This window comes from Rhea americana, unplaced genomic scaffold, assembly GCF_003343005.1.
Source record: "Rhea americana isolate MKP2758 unplaced genomic scaffold, rheAme1 scaffold_35, whole genome shotgun sequence".
In the NCBI taxonomy this organism is placed as follows: domain Eukaryota; kingdom Metazoa; phylum Chordata; class Aves; order Rheiformes; family Rheidae; genus Rhea; species Rhea americana.
This window is the reverse complement of record NW_028186479.1, coordinates 3,680,724-3,702,541: the sequence shown is the minus strand read 5'-3', so window position 1 is coordinate 3,702,541 and position 21,818 is coordinate 3,680,724. Positions and strand designations below refer to the sequence as shown.

The following is a 21,818-nucleotide window of genomic DNA, read 5'->3' as shown; positions in this document are numbered from 1 at the left end:
AAAAGAAAGGTAACACTGCCCCATACTGCAGCTTCTAAGGAATTTTTAAAATGAAAAGCACTACATAAGTATTAAACATTATTAGTTAACAACATCCCTTTAGAGAACACCTCTCTTCTGAGCACAGTGTTTGTATAAACACTACGTTATTCAGGAAACTTTGCTCCTATTGTTTACTGAGAACTACTGTGCTTGATGTGGTGATTAAGATTTGCTGTTTATTATTTTTATGCTTGTTAATACCGAAACCTAAAATAGGGCTGAAGCAGTCTACCAACTTGTCTTCGTAAATTCAGATACCACAAACTAGTTTGATTAAAAACATGTAGTATCTAGCACACACAGAAGGATATGTAACTGGGCATTTTCTGCTCAAGCTTCAGCACAACATGACTTATCACAGATCTAGAAATATGGGAAACAGAGACAAAGTGCCTTTTTTTTTTTCCCCTTTTGCTTCAGCTCTCCAGTCAGAGAATAGTTTGGAGCCCAGCCATGTCTGCGACGCCAGAGCACCTTCCCAGCACTGGGAGGGGGTACAGAAGAGGAGCACAAGGGAGGCGAAGCCTCCTCCCAAGGCAGCGGCTTGTGCAGGTGGCTGCMCAGGGAAACGCCGCCGAGGTACCAGCCCGCACGAAGTCCCTGCCACCCTGTCGTAAGCCAAGGGTGGCAGACAGCAAGAAGCGGCAGCTTCTTCAGCACCGCGCCTCACCCCCCAAGCCGCACTGTGCCCACCTTGAGGCCAAGACTGCGGCTTTCTTCGCCCCCTCGGTTTTATTCCGAGGGCCCGGGCGGCTGGAGAGCAGTCCCGCCTCCGCCCCCTCGCAGCCGCAGGCCGGTGACTCACCGCGGCCCGGCTGCTCCCGCCGCCCGCGGCCGCCGCGCCCCACCCCCACGCCGGGGGGCGGCCGCGCGGCCCCCGTCACGGAGGGCCACGAGCCGAGCCGGGGGGCTGCGGGGGGGGGGGGGCACGCGCGCGAGCCCCGCCCGACCGCGCAGCGCCGTCAGCCGCTGCGGCGGGCGGAGAAGCCCCCCCGGCCGGCTCCCCCCAGGCCCGGCGTCCTCCCCGCCCCCCACCCCCCCGAGCCCCGCGGGGACGCCGTGGTGGGCGGGAGGCAGCTCCTCCCTCGGCGCCGGCGGCGCAGGCAGCGAGGGCCTCCCCCAGCCCGCCCTGCCCTTCCGCCCCCTCCCCACTCACCGCGGCCTCCCGGCGCCACATCCACGGGGCGGGCGGAGGCGGGCTGCGGCCGTTGGCAGGAGGGGCGCTACGCGTCCCCGCCCACCAGCGCGCGCGGTCTCGCGCGTCCTCTCATTGGCTGGAGCCGGGGGGTTCCCCCCTCTACACCCCCCCCCTCCCTCCGCGTTTTGCCGCCGTGCCTACGCGGCTGCGCGCGAGGGGTCGTCCGTTGGAGTGCGCGTGAGGCGGCGGGGGCGGAACGGGGCCGTGTGCCTCCGAGCTGTCTCAGCGCTGGCGTTAGCCCCCTCTCACGGACCGTGAAGTCTCGCTTTGCCCTCCTTTTCGGCACCTATCCCTTCCTGCGGTGCCCTCTGTTAGGCCAAATTTTATTCTGGAGCCCAATCCTAAAAACTCTGCCCTGCAGCAAGATTATTCACAGAAGTAGATGCTAGACTAATTCTAATAATTTCTACATCCAAAAGAGCACATTTCTTGCGTTTTGATACCAAGATGTTTTTTGCTATATATAAATTAATATAATTATTGGAAAATAGTAGGCTCCAGTACCTCTCACAAATTTCATCTACAGATTTGTATGGTACGTACAGATCTAGAATGATTCCCAAAATTGTCTTCAACAGTTTTGAAAAGCACTGGCTTGAAGTAGCACTGTGTTTACCTTTCTGGTTTATGCCGAGTAGGAGCTCTCTGCACCACCTAACAGGGTGAATGGCTCTGAACTACTAAGAGTAGTTTTATAAAGGTATATCGGGTAAAATGAGTCTAACACAAAAATGGGTCTAACCAGTGGGACATGAGTCGACTTCATTTGACTTAAGTTGCTAGAACTGACAGCCACAGAAAAAGCCCCCAGTCTTCTGCTCTCCTTGGAGCCAGTATCTAGAGCCAGCACACCACATAGAGCGGCCAGAGGGGTAAGCTTTACCCTTCCTCTAGCATCTGACTGTGGTTAACATGTACTTTTCAGCATATTTCAAAATATGTACAGATTTAAAAAAAGATTACAGTGAAAAGGTATAGTTTGTAGTAGGATAAAATATCATAATTTCTGGTGATTAATTTTTCTGTTTTATAACACCCACTGAAGGACTAGAACATCCCAGATAGATGGAGAAATGTGGGGATCTGAAATTGCATTGGGGGAAAGCAAGCGATTCTGCATCAGATAGTTTAGATAGGATTTATTAGTCAGACTTATAAACCTTTGTTTCAGTCTTGTCCAGCTCCCAGTTGCCTAACCATAAGATAGATTATTAATCACTGAGTATCTCTAGTTGTGAAAACTCTGACTTCCTGCAGAAATACTGTAACAATAAGAGAAACATAAACTAAATAAAATTGTTTTTTAAAGCACACTTTCTTGAGTTTTGCGTGTGGGAAGTCTCCAGTTCTAGTGCATCTCCTCAGTATCCTCAGTTTCTTCACAGGCTTTGGTCCTGATCTTTCAGGAGCCCTCTGGCCATGTTGGCCTGACATCTTCATTCTGCCGCTGCTTAACAAAAAACTCCTTTCAAAGCAATTTCTGACATCTTTTTTCACTTCTGAGCCTCCAGATGGGAGTTTCCATTATTTTATTACCCGACTCTGTGCATAGAATCATTCAAGATCAGTGTCTTCACTGGTGGTAAATTAATTGTTAAACTTGGTAGGTCATTTAATGCCAATATTCCTTGACAATTCTGTCACCTTTTGCAAATATAGTCTGTCCACTAGATGTCATATTCTTGCTGTGCTATGAATTCTTACTGTCACACTCTCAATTACTCTGTAAAAGGTTAGTATATAATCCCATGTTCACAAAAGGAAAACAGGATTCATAAGTAGATGGCGGGTGTCTACCGAGTAATCAGAGATACTAGAGCTGGCATAGACCATGGAAGCAGTCTGACTATGATGGCACAGAGTAAATCATTTTGTGCAAGCACAGTATTGTAGTAACTAAACTGTTTWATTAGGAGAGTTAGTTAATTTTAAGATTAAGAAAAAAAGAGGCAAAAATAATCTATCCAGATTTCCCGAGCAGAGGATTTTTTATTCTAGGGTTGACCATCCTTCCACTGGACTATTAATTGCCAATTGTCTTTTATAACTGGTTGAAACTATGCTCACATTTTGAGTATAGTTCAGGTGGAAGCTGAGCCCATCCAGCAGCTCACTAAAAGAGCAGTGAGATCTCACTCACACTCCAACATCCCCATTTCCCTTTGCCCTTGTTGCCAGCAATATGACTCTGCCCTATACTTGCATCAACTCTGCAACTCACCAGATCTTACTCACCCTGAGCCCATTCAATTTACCAGCTGCACACTACCCCTTTATGATTTGTGTTGCTTTGTCCCATTTTAGTGGTTTAACACAGCCCAAAGAGAGGCTAGGTAAGAGTAAGAGCTGGCACAAGATAAGTGCCTTTCTATACACTGAACCTTGTATTTCAAATACATGTAGACATACATGTGGTATGACAATATAGTCACATAAATGAGATCAATCCTGACTCTTATCTGAGATCACAGATAAATTAATTATTCTGTTAAGATTTACCATTACCCAGGTGTTGAGGCATATTGTAACATTTTACCTTAAAGGTAAGAAGAAGCTGACAGGAAAGAAGCTGACAGGAAAATATGCTGTTCCATTCACAAGCTACTGCCACATCGATTTGAGTGTAAAATGGATTATGGGACACAAAGTTTAAGATTAACATGGTAACTACTTTTTTTTTTTTTTTTTTTTTTTGTAATTAAGTTAAAATTAATGTATTTGTTGGACTAACATTTACACGTGTGCAATTGTGGTTTTAGGTAAATTATACAGGGTCTCCAATAGTGTAGTAATCACTACTAAAATGTGTTTACTCTTCTTGAAAATCAAGGGGAGATTATTTTTCCAGTCATATTTGACATAATTTTAATTCTTTCCAGGAATTTCTGCATAAATATGTCAGGCATTGCTTGCGGTCGAAGCATGGAAGTTTTGTTTCATTAACACTGAGCAATGAAGCTCATCAGTTATAATCTGCAAGGTACAAGGAAGCTACTTCTCTTTCATTTCCCAGTGGGTCTAGCTAATCAGAAAAATCTAGTTTTACCCCAACAACCCAAACTAGGTTGTCAGCAGAAAGCAATGAGCAAAAAGAACCTGCCTTTCATCAAGCAAAATGGAAACAGCCTGAAAAGGGGACAAACCTGGCTAAGCCTGGAAGAGGAGAGAGAAAGCACTCTCCGACTAATAACCAGAAGGAGCAGGTAAAACATCTGCATAATGTGTTAGTCTTGATTTATACATTAATTCAAAGGAAGTGAATTAAAAGTCATCAAGATCCAATGTTGATTCAACCTGGGCAGGTCATCCTTGATTTATTTGTTAGTCATTGGTTAGAAACAATACTGTTTAGACAATTGGTTAATTACTATCAGTTATTAGATAGCAGAACCTGATGCATTTTAAGAAAATACATATATTGGACCCTGTTATGACTTGGGCTATGCCTCACAGTGGTACTGCTCCATCTGATGGAGCATTTCAATAGAATATATTTTTCAAAGAGCTCTTTTAGCAATATCTCTGCCTGGATTTAGGAACTGACAACAGAAAATCATGTTAACTTTTAACTAGGCTGATGAGTATTGATTAAAAGGGAAAGAACTTAACCAAGGTTTAGGAGAGGCAAGTTCAGGAAGTTAGTGTTCAGTAAAAAACTTTCCAGCAATTATTTTCACAGTAACACTCTCCAAAGATAATGAAATAATGAATTATTCCCTTGTGGTCCTATTCTGAGGGCTCTGAATTATGATTGGGAATGGAAGTTAATGATCCAAACTGTCTTCTCTCCCTTGTGCTTGAATGTGTTCAGTTGCTAACAACCACAGTACAATGTTTTAAGATAAACTACAATCAGTGAGCAGCCAGAGTACTGTCAGCCATTCCAAACTAGGCCGGCAGTGCACATTGTGGCTTTCACTGTGCTTCATGAAACTTTTCATACATTCTTATAGGCAACTTCATGGAAGTACCTATATAAAATGCTGATACTCTATCTTCACTGTATCAGGTCTATTTTAGTCTCTTTTTAAAAAACTTTTAAGTAAATTGAAGGATAATTTGGGAATTGGGCTTTTATGGAGCTGTTTTCTACAAAAAAAGATGAGTTGTATAAGTTTTTATAGCTGATTCTTCAAGCTGTCATAAATTGATTTCTCTAGGGAAATATATTGGTTTATTCAGTTAGACAAGGATGTAGCACTGGCATACTGCCAGTATGTTTGGCATACTGGCCAAATAATCATAAATTTGACAGCTGTCCAACAGCTTTAAATCTAAAGACTGAGTTCTGTTTCACTTTCATATAATATACACTGTTGTGCTGTTTTATACATTTGCAAGTATATAATTTCTTTATATGCTTAATGCCACTAACATGACATTTATTATTCATTTACTGCTTCATTCAACTGTTATCACTATTGCTTGGAAAATGATGAAAGTAGTTAAATCTATTAAACTATAGATACCCTATTTCCATTAATTGCTATTTCTGAGGACTCAACCCTGCCATTGTAATCAGTATCAGTCTATTTTACACACTGTATCTACATACTTAGAAGCATAGCTTTCCCTTCTTCATTTTCAGATGACCCCCAACTGCTGTACACATTCGGGCATTTATTTGTCCAAGATTCCAAAACAGAAATTAAAAAATGCAACTCTTGAATAAATCATTCTTCACTTTTCTAACAAAACATAATTGTGATCACTGGACTTTGCAAAATTATGCAACTTGTTCCCTTAAAAACCAACAACACGAAGAACAAAATATTAAGCTAATGAAAGTAGTACCATCTGAAACAACCAGTGAAGCATTGCAAATCAATCCATAAAGTAGCACTGATTGATAAAGTAAAATTGAATGAGTCAAAAGAGACATTCTTTTGCTTATGATCTCTCCGCAGGGCTGGCAAGCAACGCACTGACAGAACAAGGAGCTGTGTGTATGTTATTATTGCTAAAAGACTGCATATATTGATCTAGTTCATCGTATACATTTGGTATCTAGCTAGTTCTTCTTGAATCCAAAGTCTGGTACTATTTTTTACCATTTGAGTCCACATGGGTCGCAGTACTATCATCAAATATTCTGAATATGGGTAATAGGGATACATGGTATAGTCTGTGAATTCCTGGTTTGAATTCCCTAAACAAAATAATAATAAAAATAATAAATAAAATAAAATAATAAATAAAGCCTAATCTAGGCRTTTTTAGTGAAACTGAAAAAATATTTAATCTAACCTGTCTGCTGTGGCAATACATTCAGAAATATGAAAGACATAATATTTGTAATTTTAAAAAAGTTTTCTATAAAACCTAATTTATTAGGCACTAGTACATTAATCTTTAATAATATCAAGTGGTCCTCTTAAAATTTAGTGTTAGCAGCCTGCACAGAAAATCCCTGATCTTATCTTTGAAATTGTCTTTTATTTCTGTAGTATATAATTCTATAATCTGATTTGGAGCACACTCAGATGTATCAAACCTAATTTTAAAAAATCTTTATCCTAGTGAAAATCATCTTCAGTCCGCAGTTAGAAAAGCAATGTGATAAAAGACAGGAATCCTGTTTGTCTTCTCACTTAGTTTCTTCTGAAGCAGATATCTAGTGTTTGTCAAAATAGAACAGAGGAAGAATATATTATTTGCCCGATTTTGAGTCACAGAAGGAACTGCTCCTTCTTGCTAGTACTATACTGAAATTAGCCAAGCAAAAAATTAAATTAAAAAAGGATTCTCTATTCTTAAAATCAAATGTCAAGTCAAGTGAAAGTCATGAAAAGATTAACAATTAATATTGCCCTTAAAAATCTTTTTCCTAAGGGATCCGAAGGCATGTACTGAAACCAAAGCACAGAATGAAAGTTTTGCTTGGGTTTTCTTTCGTTCTTTTTTAGAAAAAAAAAAAAAAAAAACACAGTATTTTGGTTTTAGGTTATACAACCAAGAGTCTGTGTTCACTTTAGAATTAGTGAGAGTGACCAGTGTCCAGGTACAGCCTGGGTGCGAGTGGGGGTATTTAAAGCCGTATGTGAGTCACAGTGGTTTCACTAGCACTGTGTGTGAGGCGCTAGCTCTCCTGGGAACATAATCCCCTATCTATTATTGCAGTGTAGGAACAGATGGAGGCTTTGCATGAACAAGACGGAGGGAGGCGTCTCTCACCTGTGTCAAGCCACGCATTGGAGGCACACATCTCTTTATGACCTCTGGGGGGGTTATACTGGGGTTGACCAGCAGTAAAGGCAGGGAGGCGTACATTTCTTGGCTGTTAGAGAAAGTCGCAGCTTCTTTCCAGGCACATGGGACTAAACAATCAGAGAGCTACCACAGCGCTATACAAATAGCGCTAGTTCCTGGTACTACAGTAGGGAGCTAGGAGACAGAGGCTAATGCTGAGGCTTAGGAGGGTTAAATCATCCATTGTTTTCTTCACTAAATCCAAACCTGCAGCAATTGCCATGAGTCTTTCCCACTTAAAAGTAGGARAACTTGTCTGCTCTTCTGCACACAATGGGAATGCTGGGAAGTACTTGGGCAACTATCAGCGCTGAAAAGATTTCATTTGTGCTGTCACTCCAAAGCTGGCAGCTTAATAACCCAAGTGAGAGCAGCAAGCAGGGTTGGTCTGGTGTCCAGCCGAGCCAGCTTGTCTAAACTAAAATCCTACCTATCACTGAAGTAAGATGGATTCATGTGCCCACAAGCAGACATATCAGTGTAAGAGCAGGAGTAACGTACACGGTAGAGACTCTCCTTCAAGCATTTACAAATGGCTGGTGGCTAGGGCTGAAAGGAAATAACCTTTTGTTAGTGGCATATAACAAGCATATTTAGCAAGATGGTTTTCCACATGCCAGATAGGTTGAACGTGCTGGAAATGCGAGTCTGTGCAACAACTCGTACAACAGACTATTCTAGGCCTGTTCCTGCTTAATAAGGTTGTGTACTTTAAAACTACTGAGAATTTATGTAGCTGCAAAGTTTTATCCATCCAGAGTAGTTTGAAACCCACATTAATCTAGGTTTTAGATATCCTAACCTAAAACATTCTGGACTGTCAAATATTTCTTAAAATTAGGAGGATTGGGAAATGGTAATGCTAGGATGAGTAATGACAATATTAGATGATGTAATTGCAGTACCTTTCACTACAAGTAATGATCCAGTTGGCAACACTGACAGAGTATGCTGCAAAAGCATAGATATCAGCATCGTCTAGCCAGAAGAGAGTCATGTTGTAAATATACTTAGGTTCTCCATATCCCTTGCTTAGACAACTGTTCATAAGAAGTGATACTGAGTTATCAGGTACATCATTTTCTTCCTTCATCATTAAYAAAGTAATCAGCAACGTATCAGACACACATTCCTTTTTCATCTGACATTTTTGAAGAGGACTTTAAGATTCAGAAGTGAAAGGCATTTTGTGCTGTAAATACATATAGCGCTTACCTCAAAGAACTAYTGGACTGGTTGAGCCCTAGGTGTGGCCACAGAATAAATTAGAAATAATAATGAAAGCCARTATCAAAAGAATGATTTTTGTATTGATGGAGTTTTTGCAGATTATTCTAGATATTAACATCTTCCTGGATTTTGTACCTAGGTCTGTACTGGCTGTTTTGTTAATCTTTTCCAATTATTTGTCATGGGATAGTTACATTTAATTGTTGATTTATTCACTATATGTCAATATTCAACTCTCTGAGGTGCAGAATGGATGATAAAAATAGTTTACCAAAATACTTTTTATTTCAGATGTCATATACATTTATTTGCTATACTAAATGTATACATACATTTGGTACAGCACAATCTCAGCAGCATCCAAATTTATTTTAAAAATGAGAAAATGGTAAAGAAATTACAGTCCCTAAAAAGATCAGGAAAAAAATCCATTAATATCTAATTGACCTTTCTTAAAGTTTCTTCTATATTTAAAACCCAAGTCAAGCAAATATTTAATCAAATAGATGTACCTGGATAACATTTGGAAGATACACAATGTAGAATCTGCTCTTGCAAACACATATATACCTGATTTTTTAAATGTAATTCACTTGTATTGACTCCAATGAGTCCAATTCATGTAGCTAGAGTATAAACATATCTTTTGGGGGCTATGCCTTACACCTCTGACACATCTAGGTGAGGAACTGGTTCTCCAGATGAGGTTCCTCCACTCTTCTGCTCTTGAAAGTACAGCGCTATGGATTGTCAGCAAGAACTTCCCAGGTGACCTTTCAGCTGCCATTCATAGAGATCACCTTGTGCCACTTGACAAACCCTTGTGTATCAGAGACATCTGCAGAGGACTGACAGATGCAACAAAAGACTGATGATAGACCTGCAGCTTTCTGAAGCAGCAGCTGGAGGCCAGGAGAGATATCACACAGCAACTAAAATAGTAGTTGACACCTGTGTTTAGGCAGCTCAGTTGAACTCCTGGTTTTAGAGGTCATGTCAGTTTCCAATACATTAACACATAGCTGCTAATTATAGCATTGTAAGGATGATGGTCCAAGTATACAAGTGAAGCAAAGTTAAGCATTTGTAAATATGTACTAGAAATTCATTTTTTTAAATCTTTTTGATTCTCTAGTTTGGTGGGCATTTTATCCYTTTTCCTTGAGAAAACAGTGTTCTGCACCAGCCTAAAAAAAAGGCTTCTTTTTTATGCAGGAAGTTACTCATCAAGAATGGGGTCATATGTATGATTCTCATTTTTTCTGTTAACAAGTATATGTATTAATTTTCTTTCACACAGCATACAATAATTTCTTCATGCAAGTCCCTTTTGATAAGACTCTTAATAAATAGAATGTCCAGGTACGTAATTCATTTCAGGCATATGCTTCCAAAACATGTCACTGTCAATTACTGCTCTCTTCACAAAACTCTAACTCCTTGATGGTAAAGAAYGTATTATTTCACTACCATACAAATTATAATAAAGCTTTTGGCCCACCTACAAAGAACATTCTCAGTATTAAATGCTCACGTCAGTTACTTAGCTACATACCAGTATATGGAATGTTTTGACAAGTAAACCTTAAAAGTTTTCTTTCTTCTCAGAATTGCTCTACATACCCAAAACCCTACACAAGAAAATGAAGATGTAAGTGTAACATAGAGAGGCATACATGTGATATCCTTAATGTAGTTAGCACAGTTGTAAGTAGCAATGAAGATGCAGTAGCATAGGCTAGATAGCACATGATGTAAATCAAAATACAGAATCACAGAATCACAGAATAGTTGGGGTTAGTCGGGACCTCTGAAGATCACCTTGTCCAACTCCCCTGATGAAGCAGGGTCAGCTAGAACAGGTTGCTCAGGACCRTGTCCAGTCTGATTTTGAATCACTCCAAGGATAYAGCACCACCTCTCTGGACAACTTGTTCCAATGTTCAACCACCCTCACACTAAAGAACTGTTTTCAATACAACCCCCACAAAAATATAAAAATCTAGTGATACCCCAATCCTTCCTGTTGTACATTTTTCCAGCTTCCAACAATCAGTGATTTAAGGATTTCTTGAGCTGGGGGTTGCATCTGGCCACTCTCTTCAAAGGTCACCAACAGACATCTTCCATTCATTACCCTACTTACTCCCTTTTTGTAGTATTGGCTCTTCAGTCTCCATACACTGTCATGTTCCACAACTTGTGTCACATGAAAACATACTTCTTTCTGATTGTTTTACATGTGTTATATGATTCACAGGATGTTCCTARTTCTTTTATTGTGAGCAAAAGTGAATGATTGTTCCTTGTTTCACTTTCCATGCCATCCATTATTTTAAAGATTTCTCTTGAGCTGCTCTCAGTCATTGCTCTTCCAGGGTCAAGAATTCTAGCCTATTTACCTTCTCTACATATCATAGCTATTCTTTAGCTGTTGTCCTTCCTTCAGTTTTTTCTTGTTCTGCTATACCTTTTCCATATTGGTATCAGCAAAACTGCATGCAAGAATAATTTGCCTCAGCAAAAATTAAAATGCTTTAATTTCTGTTATCTACTTTTACTAGTCAAGGACTAAACAAAAAGATGAATCCACATTCTAAAAGAAAATTAAATATCTATTTATSTATGTATAAATATTAGTATTCCTATAAGTTATTTAGGGGTTGGCCATTTTTGGCATAACAGTGTAATTTTTTGTAACTGATTATAACGACAAGCAAGAATAGCTAGCTAGTCTATACAGGTTATACTATATATACAACCGCAGAAACRATACTAGTTCAGATCTGCGAAGACAAAGCTCTACTGAAACAAAGGTGTCAGACAAACTAAATATGTTAAAGAAGCTGAAAAAATATTCAGTAACAATCCATTTGTATTGCCCAAAGCACAGAAGAATGCAAGATGAAACCMAGCACCTCACTTAGAAGAGGAAACCGTATCCAAGCAACAACATTAAGATTCAAAAGAAATAGGTCATGTGAAGAGAAGCACTAAATTTAGTAATCAAATGTATATTCAGCAGCAAAGATAAAGAAGGGTTAGTGAAATTACTTCAACATCATGAAAAATAGAAAAAAATTAATAGATTCCTCATCAGAGTATCTTATGAAGCTGAAAGACGTTAGAGACAAAAACTCTGCTCTCACTCACAGCAGTGAAACTGAAAAGAAATTCCATGACAATGAAGTTAAATTTGTATGAAACATAAAATAAAACAGATTTTTTCCCAATATTTTAGTTTTGATCAGCTTTATTCTACAAGTTTGATAAGAATTCAAGCTGGTTGCATCTGCACACGTGCAGATGGAAGTCAGAATGTTTTAAGAGGTTGGTACAAAAGTGCAATGGCAAAACTTTCCCTGAGATGATAGGGTCCTACCAGCAGCCGTTAGGACTTGCTTTGGATTCTAATTAGGTCAATTACAGAACTCTCCTGGATCATGCAGAATCATACCTTTGATTTAATGAAAAGGTGTGGCCACAGCTAGTCAGTGCAGCTGCAGAACTTGTTCACCAAGGAGCTTAATTTGAGGTGTGAGTGACAGCTAACTGAGGCACAGATGTGCTAACACTGCACCCAGTATGATTCTGCTTCACAGCCAGCTAGGAAAATGGTATTTTGCCCATCTCTTGAGAGATTTTTATTCAGGTTCATAAATTCCATGCCCTGATAGATTTTTGAACAATCATGGATGGTATTTGTTCTAACACTGGAATTTCTGTGACCTCCTCAGAGGCACCAATTCTGTCATTCACAGGAGCTGTTTTTTCTAGTGTTGAACTTCATGTTTGCCCACCTCTGGACAAGCACTGAACTCCTATGCACACAGTAAGCCTGGATCACCTTTCCAACCTTAGATGCAGATCATGCAGCTATGACAGGTGATAGCTGCTGGATAGCTGAATTTGGGGCTCGGTTGGGGCCAGGAGACCCTTGACATCCACAAAAGCAAATGCCTGCCTCTGTWACAGGGTCGCTCATCCTTTCCTCCCACTTAGCTCCAGACTCAGCAGGAGCAGTGAACCAGAGGTCCCTGCCTCGTTCGGCACCACATTTGTGCCATTTTGTTGCTGTGTGCCGCAGCATTTCTAATGGGAGCCTTCTCTCGAAGACTTGCAGGAAATATCAGTGGCAGAAACAAGCGCTTTTCTTTCAGAAGTGGTAGCAAGTTTGTATCCAGAGGAAATGCATAGCATACGCGCTGCTATACGCCACTGGATTCGGAACACCAAGATTATATAAATACATACGGGTTTTTTTTTAGGAACAGGACTTCTTCCTGTAGGTTTGCTGTCTCTGGGAGTAGCCATTGACTCTGACCTCTTGGCACTGCTGAAGACAGTGGACTTTCTAATCATGCTAAATTTGCCTTCATGTATAAATAACTGGCAGAGTAAAAACCACTATCTAAAATCAAAACAAGCTGGGGAAGGAACTGAGCCATGTTGTATAAAGGGTAGTCCTGTGGTCTGAATGCAAATGCAAAGGTTTAGTATTGTTTGGAAGGACAGTGCGTATCTGTGTGTCCTAAGTACCCAGCAAGCAGGGAAAAACCAGCCACAGAGAGGGCAAGAAGAGCAGCATTTGTATGACCCTGAGAGAAAGGCAAAAGAAAGATTTGTGAGCAAAGAATCTGCCTCCTCTTGTTTGAATCTTACTCTTTCCAGGGAAATAGGGCTTTGCATATATATCTCATAACTGGAAACACAACACAGGGATAACTGGATTCTCTGCCTCTAGGTTCCTTAATTTAAAACAATTTGCAAGGCTGATACTTGCCAGCAACAGAGGCTAAAAAACAAGAGGAAAAAACAGTATGTTTTAAAACTGAGTTTAGGCATTTACTCGTCATGACGTTGCCTTAAAAAAAAGATCATTATATTAAAAACAGCGAAACGCCAAGGAGTGAAGTATTTCCCTCTCCACTAGTACTTACTACTACTATTTTCTACTAGCTAGAATCAGTACAGATAATAAATATATTTTTTTGGCCTTAATAACCACTAATGATGGATCATTCAAAAGAATAAACAATTACAAAATTGTAACCATGCATATCCTTACTAACTTTAAATAYTGTTTTCAATATTTTATTGACACATACTTATATAAAGCAATAGGTTTCCGTAGTAAAGTTAATTATTCTTTACACATACTGTGTACATAAATTACTAGGATTTAATATGGCTGGAAAATAATATAAGTTATTTTTATCAATCTGATTAATGCCATATTAAGAATATATTTTCTATTTCAAATATAGAAAATTATGACAAATATTTTAAAGAAAAAAACCTACAATATGAAATTATTTCTCAAGAGTAATAACTGGAAATTGTCAGGTTTGGAGCTCACCAGATAAGAAGTACATACCCACAAGACATTACCTGCTGCTGTACCCATGGCAGATGTTGGGAGATTGTTGACCAATTGTGTATTACATGAACTTTGAGTTTAAAAAAAAATGTAGCTCAATGTAAAAAGAAAACCCCAAAACATTGCACAAGTTTTTATTTACAACCAACAGAGTTCGGATGAGATCAGGATTACACTAGAGAAGTTGCACTGTTGTTTCATAGGTGAATTAACTGGGAGCAGGATTAGGAGGAGGATTTTAGGCAGCTGAAGCCCTCCAACTAGTATCAACTGGAGTGACAAGCACTCCAGAACATGTGAYGGGGAGATGGCTGTACTAGTGGGCAGGACCTCTGCTTACCCCAACACGCTTTGCAGCCACAGCTGGCCTTAATAACATTAACAACCACAGGATCATAGGGCTGAAAGATCCTCAGGAAGCCATCTTTTCAGCCTACCTGCCTCAATACCCATGCAATTCCAACTGATGGAGTATATTTACATAGTCTGTTCTTAAAGACCTCCAATGTCAGAGCCTGACCATGCCCCTAATATCTTAGTTTGTCCTAACGTCTAACCTAAAATCTGCTTGCTGCAATTTTTGCCCATGACAGACATAGAAAACAGATTGTTTCTCATCTCAGCAATAATTTTTCACATGTCTGTGGGCTGTTATCATTCTCCTGGTCAGTCTTTTCTTTTGTAAGTTAGCCAATCCAAAATCAGTTTATTTCCTCTAGGCTCCTTGTCATTCTGGCTGCCCTCATATAGGCACTCTCCAGGTGGTTCACATCCTTGACATAAAACACCCAAAACTAGACACCATACTCAGCTTCACAATTGCTGAGCAAAGCAGGATCATTTGCCAAGTCTTGCAGACTATAATCCTCATAATACATCCCAGCAGGATACTTATCTATTTGTGCAATAACAAAACATTGTTGACTCACACCAGTCTGTGACCACTCAAAGCCTGAGATACTATTGTACAGAACTGCTACCTAACCAGTTTTCTCCACCAGCTAATTATTCCTGCCTAGGTTTGCAGCTGTTTCTGTTGAATAGCTTCCCATTTTTTCATATTTCTAATTTGTCGAGATAATTCTGTATTCTGTCTGTGTCCTCCAACATACTTACTCCTTTGCAGCCTGATGCATCTGTGAATTCAATAAGCATTTCCCTTTTTATAAGCATCCTTCAAGTCACTAATGACTAGCACCAGATTCTGGATCTGTGGAATCCCACTTCATATACACGTTTCCATTTTCATAGAGAACCACTCTGTTACTCTGGTTTTCCAGCAGATTTTACATGTGTCAAATTATAAATCAATGTAGACCATTCTAACACATTTGCTTGTAGGAATCGCATGAAAATTTGCCTGAAAACCAAGACCTATCACATGTAGGGCTTTCCTCTGTCCACAAGGTAGGTCATCCTGTCATAAAAGTAATCAGATTTTGAGACGTGATTTCTTGTTGACTCTTATTCATCCTTAGGTTATTTTTCTATGAGGTACAAATAATTTTATTTGTTCCAATATTGTTCTAGGAATTGAAATTAATTTGATTAAGTCATACATTTTCTCTTTTTCACTTACCTCCTCTCCACCATACTTGTCTCTCCACAGCCTCCCTGTATCTCCCCTATAATCCATCTCAAAGAAACTTTTTAATGACACTAACATTCTGTCAGCAAAATCTTTAAATACCCTAGGATGAAGTTAGAGATGTGAGATCAATGTGAAAATATGTGACTTAAATACTCTACCCTTAACTGAGGCTAAAATTCTACCCTAAAAACCCCGATGCATAAGTTTTCTGATCTTGCTGATCTTTTTAGTGAAGCCTACAAGGCACTGTCTTCCTGATATCCTTTCATTTTCTCACTCAACAGTTAGATAACCCTTTCTATCTTAAATTACTGTGGCTTCTAGAGTGATTTGTTATTTTCTTTAGTTGCATTAGTAGTTGCATTTCCTTTTATGTCTGTGTCTTTTTGATTGTGTTCTTACATGCTTGTGTTATACACTTATTCTGAAGCTCACTATTCTAACTTACTTTCTCCTTCCCTTTATGTTTCTTCCTTGGGTTTGAGCATTTTAGCCAAGCTGGTTTTTTAACTACACTTGGTGACTGTCTTTCACAATGGAAACCTGTGGAAATCTGTGTTTATGCCCTTAAGAGCATTCCTTTAAAGAACTGGCAGCTCTCATGAATTCACTTTTTTTCCTTTATTTTTTCTGTTAGATAAGCCTCCCAAAGACTCCTACCTTCCATTTCTCCAAGTTCATTGAAGTTTCTCTTCTTCAATTTCATGGGTTTTATTTTGATCCTACTCCTCGTTTCGGTTGTGCAGATCACCAGCCCTACTATTTCATGGAAAGGTTCATCTAATGTCCACCCTGACCTCTTCAGCTAGTTACTTTTTATTGTTTATAATCAGCAATGGAATAGCCTCCTTGCTAATATGTGCTCCTGATCAGAAACCATGGAAGGCTCACATCGCCAGCTTGTGTGTTCAGGTGGGTGTTCATATTCACAGCTCAGTAAAAGAAAACAGAAGGTGGTGGCACAGGGGACTGTGCTTAGGTGACACACACAGTCAGATGCAGCTGTATGTACCATCAGCCCTGGCTCTGGCAGCCTGCACATGTGACCCCGGCGGACTCAGTACTCAGTGGGAATACCCTTCCATCCACCTGGAAACATGAGATCTTGTCTCTTTCCAGCCACTCCAGTATCAAGGGGGAATTTCAGGTTAATCACATCTGAGTCATGTGCTCTGTAATAGCTAAGTATGACAAGATGGAAGTTCTGGCTAGCAACACAGCATGTCAAGGCCTCAGCTGCTGCTAGTCAATGAAGACATAGCTTCTTGGAGCACTTTGACTTCTTTTGGAGTCCCCACAGCTGACTCTTGTGCATGGTTACACAACTTCCTACTGCAACTGCTGTGGGCACTGTTTCAAAATAATGCTATGAATGTGAACATACTCTGATTTTGTAAACAACAGCTCAGTCAAGATTGCTATTTACTTTGTGTACATGACATGACATGACCCTGAAGTAGCCAGCATGATCTTCAATCTTCTTTTTTCAGATACTCCTCTTTTGTTCAAGCACCAAGCTTATAAAGACACTTGTTAGCCCCAACCATCCATCCCAAGTAGTGTCCCCTCACTGTCCTGACCACAGTCTGGAAGGTTTCTCAGTCCACGGATAATCTGCTCTCATGGGAGGATCAGACACGTCTTAGAAGGGTTACCAGGCAGCCTGCTCTCCTGCAAAGCAGGAAGATGAAGGGACAAGAGGCTGAGACAGATTGTTTCTCCATGCAGGATAGGCTTCAGACACAGTGACCATTGCAGAACACTAGCCTTGTGTGAGAGAGGGACTCCCACTCTACCACTTAGAGCTTCCAGGGCTTTGGGTATCTGTAGGAACAGCCTGCTCATGCTCATTAGAGACAGAGACATGTTAGGTGGGAGATGCTGGCAAAATTCATATGAAGGTGGACCTCCAGGTTGTTCAAGACTTCCATACTTCATTATGGCTGGATACACACTGAACAGGATAATATAGAGCAGTCACACTAGGAACATAACCAGCATGCTGCCACTGGTCTCAAACTTCCACTCCAATTTGCAAGAAAGCACTGATGCAGCAGGAAAACCCTTCCATCATTCCAATCAGACAAGAAAAGCATGCAGTAAGGAGGCTCCATTAGCCGGTTGCTTCTCACATAGCAGAGGCACGTGGCTTTTCCCCTCGTCACTCCCCAGTGCTTGTTTGTATTCAACCTTCATTCTTTGGCAGATCATTACAGCTCATCCTAAGGCCATGTCACTTTCCCTTTCTCTAGAACATTACCTATAACCCATGTGCTGCATTATCATGTCATCTTCTCCCAGCAGTGTTCCTGCTACTTAGTCTGCAAAGCAGTAAGAAGAAAAAAGGAAACACTGCCTGTGGGCTGCAGGAACTCTGTAGACCATTGGGATCTAAAAGTGCCCAGTAATTTAAAGCTCTGGACTCTACCAGACTGACATGGTTATTGCTTTTCCTTTTTCCATGGACTTATCCAAGGCTGACACAAACAGCTGCCAAACTGCCATACTACTTAGGCCTGTAACCAGGCAGCAGAGGCTCAACTGATGTCAGGATTCCTCCCCATCTAAGCAAGACCAAGAGGTCTTCACACAGAGACTTGGACAACAGGGCTCTGAGCAGACTTTCTCATCTGTATGTCCTGGAGAGAGAGACATCCTCCAGCAGCTGTTTGGGTTTCCCTTCAGGCTCATCCATAGCTAGCCCCAACACCTGCAGCTCTGGGCCCTGAAGCAGGTGACACATTTTGGGATCCTTTCCTGAAAGAGCATGGGAGATGCCAAGCCCTCGCAGAGACAGCTAGGCAGGGATAGGAGCTCATAAGGGCTATAAGGGCTTCAGGGTCCTGTTGCTGAAACAACAAATAAACAGGTTTATTTGTGGAGACTGACCAATTTTATTTTGCTTGTTATCCTAAGTCACAGCAAAATCTCAGAATAAAATGGTTCTCCTTTTTAACCTGGGCTACCTGGGGTGCAAGGCTTAAACCTTCAGCTGAAGTCAGTGCCCAAAGTAAAATATGGAGAACATGTAGGGTAGACACTCAGAGAAGGACCTGTGGGAGCAAGAAACAATGGGCCTGCAGAGGCTCTGTGGTGGTTAACTACATGCTTGCAAGGCTGCAACTGGTGTGAGCCCCTTTGCTTGTGAGCTGGAGTGCTATCTTAGCAGTTGCTTCCAAATCAGAATAGGCACAGTATATGATGTTCTTTTCATATAAATACCAAGCATAACAAAACCCGTCCCCTGAGTCTGTAGACACTTGGCCAGGTCAAGTCTTCTTTGTTTTGATTTTAAGCAAGCTGTTTGTGAGAAGTAGCATACTAAATGGGTCATTATAAAAAAATACATTGTTATTAAAAGTATGGGTGATAAATACTTGTGCTCTCTTTTCATGCTTCATTAAGTCACAACCTCTAGCTGACAAGTGGCTACTTTTTCTGTGGGTCAAAAGTAGGATTTGAAGTGTAATATGCATAATATGGAAATTCAGTGTATTTGAAGTATATTGACATAGGCAATAGTACAACTCCAAATCTTAAATACATCAAAAACAATGTTAGTTATCTGTACACTGATCTCTAACACAGTGGGTCTCAAAATTACTATTTGAAATCCAGAGTAAGCAAGATAGTTCTGACACTCAAACTTCTGTAATGTCACCTGGAGGCTTTCTCTAGCATAGAGATTGACTCCTTATCTCAGTCCAGGACAAGGAGGATATGTGAGGCCAGCTGTATCATTCTTCTTTTCCCAGACAAGGGAACTTGCTTTTTCTTCTGATGCTATCAGGGAAAAAATGTTTGTCTTGAAAAAATGTAACAAAGGAAGCTGTAAGAACAACAACAGTGAGCAGGCATTTCTTCTTATTTTGTCACAGTGAGAGGGGAAAGTCTTTCTTTTTTAACCTTATCTATGCTAGACAACGGGATCTGGAAATAAAATTCAGGCTCCTATAGCAACATCGGGTAATATACTTCTTTTAAAGAGAATGGCATTAAGCTAATCCAATAAAGTCCCTCTAAAAATCAATATAGAGTCTTATTACTGAAGTGAGAGATTAAATACTGGTAGGGATCCTTTCCCTACAGTCTCAGAGATAGTATTTTCAGTGTCCAGAAATTTCTCTGAAATATCAAAATGAGAAAACTCATCTGAACTATTTGCTTCTCATTATGATATAGCTGTCTTTCATTCTTTTACACTGCAGCATCAGCCAACTGACATTCCTCTTTCTTCTATCAGCATTATCTGAGTGTTTTCTTCATGCACAGATTACTGGATAAACTAATCATGCACGTATTTACTCGATAAACTAATTTATCCAGTAATCAAGTCCAGTATAAAGAAACTGAGCTATTTCTATCAAAGACTAAGAAAGTACTAGAGAAAGAAGGACTGTTAAAAGAAAGTTACTTGCATATTTACATTCTTAAATGCATGTAACCAATTAGTGCTTTTGTGAACACTACTGCATTGAAATCACAGAGATAACTGTATCTAAGCATTTGTGTGTTCCAGGAGTAGGGCCTAAATCTTGATTATGATGTTTAAAACTTATTATTCCATTGAAATTAAAAGGAAAGAATCACAGCATTCAAAGATATTGTTTCAGGCTATTTGCAAATTCCAGAGAGTATCACTGCAAATGTTTGCCTGTGATCATATACTTCTACATTCATAGAAATTTTTATTTTCTGTAAACATTTCAGAGAAATAATAAAAAATGAACTCTCTTGAGAAATGTTAGATTGCCAAACCATTGTGACACAGCCAAACAAACTTTAGCTGAGATTGTGTAATCTGAACAATCACTGTTGTTAAAATTACAGAATAATTTTAGCTAAGAATCTCAGTGATTACCAGATTAATATTTTGCATTCTACCAAAGGACTTCAGAAAGTTAAATAAACAATCTTCCATAAGATAGCACCTGCTTTTCTGAAGTTCCTCAGCTCAGTTGCAAAATTCAGAAGAAATGCAAGACTTAAAAATGTCTCACCACTGCTTACGCTCAGTGCATCTTAGTGCCTTATTTAAGGTTTATTTTTTGATCACTATGGATGCAGTTCTTACACAACTGAGTAATAATGCAACCTGTATCATGAGACTGAAAGCTGCCTAGATCAAAGTATATCCCTTTCCTCCAGCATTCTCCTCTCCATAGCTATGGCCAAACTTTCTTTCAAAGTAGGTACATGTCTTTCAAAATACTTGAAAATGGAGAGCACAATATCCATTTTACTTGTTTACTTCATAATTGTCTTCAGGACAGATAATATTTAAGCTGTATTTAGAGGTAATCGTTTGTTTCTTATATAGAAAATCAAACACAAACAGCAACCTGAAAATCCAGTGCTGCTGTCCCTGCGGGCCTTGCTAAACAAGCATGTGAATGATTGCAGTTCGCGGAGGGGAGGAGACCTTGGTTTAGGTTTTGCCACCTCTCCCGAATGACTTGTCAACCGCATGCAGACAAGGAGCGAATGACTTGTCAACCGCATGCAGACAAGGAGCTTTTCGTGTGCAAGGTAGTTTTCCGAATTTCAGGCTCCTGTCCATTACGCAGTATGCTAACTAGGGAGGAAGCAGTGGGAAATGCATTAATCCAGTGGACACGCATACACCCTTCTCTTGGAGGCTTCAGATGCACAGCTCAGGGACGCTTCTAGAGAGGATGTGGCTCAGGGGCCGCGGCAGAGCATTAAGCCTCTGTCGCGCCCTTCCTCACAGAGGCACACGTGTTCATTACTAGCCTGGGCTTTTATCTGGGGACCGGGCACACACACACGCGCTACGGCAGGCAGCCGCCGCCATGTCCCCGTCCCCTCCCGCCTCGCCGCGGCGCGCGGACCAACGGCCACGCCGCGGCGCGCGGGCAAAGGGCGGCGGTTGCCGCGGCGTCGCGCGCGGACTCGCCTCCCTGCTCTGCCTCCGCCCAGCGGCGGGGCGCTCTAGCCGGCGGCGGCCTCCCCGCTCTATGGTGTGGGCGGCCGCGGCAGGGATGACGCAGGCGGCGGGCGGGCGGGCCCCGTGATGGCCGGTGCCGCCGCGGTCGCGCTGTCCGTCGCCGCGCTGCCGGCCGCTCCCGCCGCCATGGCCGAGGAGGAGGCCCCCAGCGAAGGGTGAG

General features: G+C 40.8%; 2 protein-coding genes across 4 annotated transcripts in view; one reads left to right on the top strand and one right to left on the bottom strand.

Annotated features, from left to right (window-relative positions):
- Nucleotides 1-1,245, bottom strand: part of ANO10 (anoctamin 10) — a 125,094-nt gene extending 123,849 nt beyond the window's left edge. For 2 of the 3 annotated variants that reach the window (XM_085311816.1, XM_085311815.1), the window contains exon 1: nt 1,199-1,245. In XM_085311816.1, the coding sequence (XP_085167942.1) occupies nt 1,199-1,219 (21 nt within the window). In that variant the 5' untranslated portion in view covers nt 1,220-1,245. Of the gene's footprint in view, nt 1-735; nt 874-1,198 lie in introns of those variants that run through there. The other variant, XM_085311817.1, reaches the window with a different exon arrangement.
- A 20,468-nt stretch (nt 1,246-21,713) lies between these two features.
- Nucleotides 21,714-21,818, top strand: part of ABHD5 (abhydrolase domain containing 5, lysophosphatidic acid acyltransferase) — a 30,056-nt gene continuing 29,951 nt past the window's right edge. Inside the window, exon 1 of the mRNA XM_085311814.1 lies at nt 21,714-21,813. Coding sequence (XP_085167940.1) covers nt 21,725-21,813 — 89 coding nt within the window. The 5' untranslated portion in view covers nt 21,714-21,724. The remainder of the gene's footprint in view (nt 21,814-21,818) is intronic.